Genomic DNA, 7,013 nt, shown 5'->3' with positions numbered 1-7,013 from the left:
TTTAAATGCAACCATTATACAATACAACTGTCTAAGCACATTCGTCGGACAGAAACTAAGTGACCACATAATAAATAGATTTTAGTCAAACAGTATGAGGACCAAATACATAGGTTCGTACAAATGGAAAAGTATGAATCACATCAACAACCTTGCTGCTATTTAGGTAGGCATTAAAAATTCGTGTTGTTGTCTCTCCTGTCCTAGATGGGAATCAAGCTCTTGAGATCACATAGACAGGCATCTAGATAACAAATTCATAGAAGTATGAGCACCAACTAACATATTAAACTATAGCTATGAAAATGCTTATATCATAATATATAATATATCATAAAAACTGAAACTGTATAGCACGAGTACTGAGTGGATCGAGCATTGGACTACACCACATCGGAACACATCTTACCCACGTACGAGGTACGCTGATTCCAAGGAAATAGGACTCTCGAAACAGAGACACCGCGAGCTATATAATAAACAATATAATAACATAATTAAAATCTATATTCCATTTTTCAGGTGAAACGGTGTTTGTCATGTTGGTGATGTGTGGATTTCTAGCTTAACTTTTCGGCCTAAATATTTATATTTCCTTTTTCAGCTGAAACACGTGTCGCTGGTGAAGTTTGTTTCACACCGAGGATCAATTTGCTCTCTTTTGATTTGCATACATTTCAACGTCTTTTTTTTCTTCTATACTTAGTCCTAATATTTCCATACATTTTCTTAAATTACTTTCAGAAACATTGCGTGCTGACGAAGATTCTGAAGCAGCATCACATTACAAAGTCTAATATTTCTACAATTTATTATTTCAGAAATATGCTGAAGATTGCAAAATCAATGCAATTGTTTTGCCAAAATCTATTTTTTCATTTTTCATTTAAGAACAAAACATCACCATTTACAATATCAATACCAATAAAAATATAATATCCACGCTTTTTCGCCAAGAAAAGCATTCCTTAACCAACTCCAACCCATCCAAATTCCAACTCCAGATACCTATGAAGGTCGCGCGAGTTCTCCGCATCTTCTTAAGTAGGTATCTAATCAACACTTCCCACCCAAATCCCCACTGATCGTAAGGACCTGGCCAGGTGTTGAACAAAGGGATCGTTGAATGAAACACATGCCAAGCCCCAGGCTGTTTTTCTGGCGCATCTAACGTCCCTATCGACAGCCAACCCAGGATAGTGTGCGGTCAGATATGCTATGCTATGCTATGTACGAGGGATCTCAAGCTAAAGCAATATTTCAAACATTGCAAGAAGATTGCACGTACACTAGCGCCGCCTATTTGTAAATTTCCTATTTTTTCCGTTGCAAGACAGTCCATTCCCATCAGAAGAACTTTATTAAAGACGTCATATTTACAAAGTTCAATTTTTTTGCGATAAGAATATTTACAATATTGTAGTAGTAGTCTAAAATAATGATTTGATATATACCATCATCTAGCGGCCTAGTTTTAAACTAATCAATGCTCCAGCTCCATGCCAAAGCACACGCCATCCTGCATAACAAATGAAGTCAAAATACAAAAGATTTTTTAAATTTTGTATAATTTATTGTTATTATTTTTCAATTTAACTGATATGTACATTATGATTGATTTTTCTGAATATTTTTGTAACAGTTCTCTTGCAATTTTCTAATTTTGTCATCATAAGACATTTTTAGTGGTTCCACAAACTTCGTCCTCGTTGATTCTGCTTCTTCAAATAAGTCGTTTTGATTCTTGGCCGCTTTCCCGAACCAAAACACATCCTCTTGTGATTGGGACCTGCCTTTCATCCTGTTAACATGTTTCCTCTCGATATAATCCGATGACTGTCGCCCGTTCTCGTTGTAGCTCGTTGATCTCTGATTCTTGTCCTTGTTGTTCGATCTTTTTCTCTCCTCCCGATGTGATCTTGATGTATGCCCCGATGATCGATGCTTCTTTTCCTTGTTGCCAGAAGTGTGTCGCTCCTCATTGTCCGATCTTGATGCTTTCTTCGATGAACACTGTTTCTTACTCGGTGGGCTGTGTCCGTCCATCTGTGTGTCAGTTGAAGCCAATCTTTTCACCGATCGGTGGTATTCAGCTTCAAGTGTCTCTGGTCGGGGAAACTCTCCTCCCAGATGAACGTAAGACCGCAGCAGCACCTCAGTACGACGCATTCTAACGGAGAATTGGTACGTGATCTCGACTAGTTGGTAGCACTCACCGCAAACGAATCGCGGTAGTTCGCCGTCGTCTAGCGGAATCTGGGGGAAACACTCCAACAGCTGCATCCTCAAGTAATGATTCACGTTGATGTCCACGAGGTAACGCGTCTTCAAACAAAGGCGACAGACTTCTGCTGCGTGGGATTTCTGAATGCGATAAGCCAATGTTGAATCCATCCTCGATCGTTAAACCTTTTTCGAATTTGTTCTATACTATAGCACGGTTTTGAGTTTGATGATTTGCAGCATGTTAAAAACGACATTTATATCATCTGTAGGTATCAACTTCAATCTTGTATCGCGAGTGAAGTGGGTTTTGAGGCAAACCAACCTGAACACACAGGTATCGGAAATTGGACATCTTAGTAGGTACTATTTCTACCTAAGCTCTTCATGTTTCCTTTCGAGTACAAAAAACGATTTTTTGCTAATTCTACCCAGCGATAGTTTTGTAGGTATTAATACATATTACCGTGCAAACGACAAACGACAATTTTTAAACAGATTTTGTTTGCGTAATCCTGATTTATTTACGTCGCACGTACTTTGTAGTAGTAAGTTCGGGTGAGATGCCACCTCTTTAAAAATCGCTATGTCTCCAAAACAATACGTTCAATTGAATCTCTTCTTACTGTTTTTGATAGTTTAGGGATGCTACTGTATAGTGTAGGAGTTATTTGCAAAACAAAAATAATCTGTTCTACAGATAGTAGAATCTATAGATGAGCGAAGACATAGTTGGGTTCGTTTTTTTGATCGTTTACCAGGCACATATGACATCACACCCCTCAATTGTAACCTGCTATGCTGGTCCATTGTAAATATATGTAAATATTCTCTTCTTTTTTTTATTATTTTCTTATCACTCGTATTATTATATTATAATTTGCTCAGAAACGAAACTGAAATAGAAATTGGAATAAAAGTTTTATACCGAAAACATGCATTACCAAAATTCCATGAACATCCCCATCCTTCCTAAACCACAACACCGTTATCAAAGAATTGTCACAGTGGACGGCCACTGTCATCGTCCGTCTCTATATCACGAAAGTGGAACCCCTTAAGAGGGACTGTCATCGTGGGAATCGGCCTCTTATAGGTGAACCACCATCGTGATTCAGTTGTGCCGCGAATTTAAAACGATTCTCATTTCTTATCTTCTATAGGGAACAAAAGTTGTATTACGGGCTTAAGTGTGACCCCGGAGTGAAAAGCCGGCAGTTTCTCGTCAGTAGCATAACCGGTCTGTGCCCACCAAGAATAGATTGTGACGCCAAGGGCAAGTGTACCGCCGGAGTGAAAAACCCGCAGCTCCACGTCCTGATCCCAACCGGCCTGGTCAAGCTCCCCTTTGAATAATAAAATTAAAAAAAAAATGCAAATTGAAAAGATATATAATGCGATCTACCGCCATCGTGGGTGACAATGGGTCTGGGGGGTGAGAATGGGTCATCGCTCTCACCGGCAGTCTGGAGGTCGTAGAGCAAAATCGTTTAAAAAGGTCTCTTATATTTTAGTCTTCTTGCCCTGAGATGCATTCAATCTAATCTGCAAGCATTCTAAGTAGTTGAAACAGTGACCCCTTCTCACCCCTATTTGACCCATTGTCACCCCCGATCACGGTAGGGTAAGACGGTATAATGCGCCCCACCTGGCCAAAACGCCCCCCTTTGATTTCTAGAAAACTATAACTAATTAAGGGTCAAAATCTGTTAATACCTATGAGTATTTGTAAACCCACCATACTATGTGAATGTGGAAGTATTTTTGTATTACATAATGAAAATAATAGCAAAATACAAAAAGTTACAGTTTTGATGTAACTTTTCATGCTTGTTTGCTCAACATTCTGGAGCGACTCTGGCATACTGTCCGCAAAACTTGCACTGGAACACTCAGTTGGGTAACAAAATAACTTTTCTCAGTGGCCCTTACCGAATGGACACAAGCGCAGCGAGCCTGCAGTAATTGCTTCCAAATTGTATGGAAAATATTGAAATGTAATTCACACCTGCTTGAATGGACCTATGTTGGTTTTTTCATGTCAAGTGCATAAGGATATGTAGCCTTTTTATTATGGGATTGATAAAATACTAATAAAGGGCTATGAAACGTCTTTGGTTGAGGTGGGGCGTATTGCCCAGGCAGTTTTTAAAATTCATTTTTTCACGACTTTTCAAAAAAACTATATTAGGTGTTATCTGTAATATTTTTGTATGACTACTAACGGGCAATGCATTTGCGACTTCTTGGACTACCAAATAACACAAAGTTTGCATAAATTGCGTTGAAAAGTAAAAAGTTATCAAGGAGTTGCCTTAGGGGGGGCATATTATACCGTCTTACCCTATTTGCTTTCCATTACTGAGCTCGTAGCTCTGATTAAACGCTATTATACTCTATTTCGGTTGCTCCACCTTTTTTTATCCAAGGGAAGCCCTTGGCGTCATGCTCATTTGGGTAGCATTTGTTCAGGTAAAGTAGGCATATTTTGTAGGTATGTTTTTGTTGGAGCCCTTACAATTTTGCAAGCCTTTCTTACAATATTTGTTTGTAAGCTTACATTTTTTTGCATAAGAATTACAATTTTGCATACGCCCAGTTATTAAACAGGTTTTAATAGGTTCTTATACAGAATTGTTAGAAAATCTAACAGGCGCGTATTGGGTGATAGCCTTCACGTATATTTAAGGCAAAAGGATACAAAAACAATTACCATACGCCATTACCTGTGGATGATCTTCAACCGATCTCGCAGATGAAGCGCTTTGAAGAGTGTTTACACCGCAAACCGATAGTATCGGTATAACAATAGGACACAATCGGTATAACAATAGTCGAACCCACTCGAAAATTGCAAAATAATGCAAAAAAATAGCTGGAGGGTCCACTATTGGGTACTTTACCCTAGTAGTCGGTCTTCAAGCTCAGACCCGACCGCATTGCATAAGGAAGAGCACGCAACTCGGGTTCAGTTCAATCAAAGTTAATTGTCTATTTGCGGTCGCGCCTGGGCTTAACGACCGACTGGCAAATAGCACACACACAACATCTACTTGATCAATACTAGAACAACATTTGAAAAGGGCTTAACAGCCACAATTTATTCCTTCTGATTCTTCGTCCACATATATTGCTATATATGTAGATGAAAAATCAAAAGGAATAAATTTTGGCTGTTACGCCCTTTTCAAATGTTGGTCTAGAATACATTTACTGATGAAGAATGTGTGCAGCTACCAGACAATTTAAAAAACACACGCTCCTCTAATGTGAATGTGTACCACATACATGTGGAAATGTTGGTTTGACAAATGGATTGTGAGTGGTTTGACTATGCGTCCAATTTGGGAATTTCGGGCTTATTCAGTAGCCGCTAAGTTGCGAAGACCGACGGAAGTCTTAGGTTGGTTGAAAGCACCACTCTAGTGTACTGAGGGTCGTGGGTACGAGTCCCACCGAAGGAAAGTGGTACCCCTCTCATACATTTTTCAAATAATAATTTTTCGTATAATGTACATATTCACATCTGAATTTTCAGAACATAGTAAATTGGTTGTATACTGTTTCACCGAAAACCATTTCGCGGAATTTTTTTTCGCGGTACGACATTTCGCGGAATGTATCAACTCTCCGAAACACATTTCGCGGAATGCACCTTTTTTCCGAAAGACATTTCGCGGAATGTATCTTTTCACCGAAAGTCATTCCGCGGAATGCCATTTGGCGGAATTCAGTTTAATTATCATTGAAATATTTATCGATTTCTGCTTAATTACATGCAATCCGGGCTGAATTCTTTTGAATTGTGACTTAAATACTGAAAGATGGTAATTCTTTCTTTGAATGACCGCATCCGGTCGGTATAACAAAAAGTAAGAAAACAATGCCTTCTTGAAATGGACACGTTTGCTCGGTATAAAGAAAAGAAAGGAGGTAGACCCTTCTATGAATTAACGCATCTGTCCGGTATAAAGCAAAGGGAAAGGTTATGCCTACTTTGAATGGATGCGTCTGCCCTATAGAAATGGTCAGGTTTTACATTTTGGAAACCCGAATCCGATTTGTAAATTTCCTTCAAACCCGGACCCGACCCGAACCCGGAATATTTTTTTTTGTCAAACCCGAAACCGACCCGTAACCGAGAATTTTTGTATTCGTAAACCCGTACTTAACCCGAACCCGACATAATTTAATTATTTGAGCCCGCACGATTTTTTCATCTCACAAACCCGTACCCGACCCGAAACCGATATTGTACTAACTTTTCAAACCCGAATACGACTCAAACTCGTCGGGTTCGATTCGGGTTTCGGGTTCTGAAACCACCATCTCTAGTCTGCCCCGTATAATGCGAAAGAAGTTGATAATGCCTTCTTTAAAAGAACGCGTCTGTCCAGTGTAAGGAGAAGGGAGGGATAACGCCTTCTTTAAATGGGTGCATCTGCCCAGTATAAGGCGAAATAGTTGACAATGCCTTTTTTAATGGATGCGTCTGCCCGGTATAAGGCGAAAGTAGGGGTAATGTTTTCTTTCAGGTGAAGGTGGGTTGAGTATCAAAACAAAGCTTTGAAAGTATTGGTACAATAAAAACTGTCATATACTGTAGTAGTATTGGTGTCGTATTTATAAAAAAAAAAAAGAATATTAGTAGGGTGGTTCAAAAAACGACCCAGCTCCACCACGCTCACTCGATTCCGTCCCATGCTCCGAGTGTCCTCCAAAAACCGATTTGAACAAAAACTGGTTGAACACTAGCCGGTTCAAGTTTGTATGAAAACTAGTATGAGAAA

At 39.3% G+C, this 7,013-nt stretch overlaps 1 protein-coding gene across 1 annotated transcript; it reads right to left on the bottom strand.

Annotated features, from left to right (window-relative positions):
* Window positions 1–1,591: 1,591 nt before the first annotated feature.
* LOC134220544 (uncharacterized) lies at window positions 1,592–2,428 on the bottom strand. The gene has a single exon (XM_062699627.1). It carries the CDS (start codon window positions 2,392–2,394, stop codon window positions 1,609–1,611), a length of 786 nt encoding a protein of 261 aa, XP_062555611.1. The 5' UTR covers window positions 2,395–2,428; the 3' UTR covers window positions 1,592–1,608.
* Between the last annotated feature and the right edge of the window lie 4,585 nt (window positions 2,429–7,013).

The sequence above is a fragment of the Armigeres subalbatus genome, chromosome 3, assembly GCF_024139115.2.
Source record: "Armigeres subalbatus isolate Guangzhou_Male chromosome 3, GZ_Asu_2, whole genome shotgun sequence".
In the NCBI taxonomy this organism is placed as follows: domain Eukaryota; kingdom Metazoa; phylum Arthropoda; class Insecta; order Diptera; family Culicidae; genus Armigeres; species Armigeres subalbatus.
This window is presented reverse-complemented; position numbering and strand designations above follow the sequence as displayed.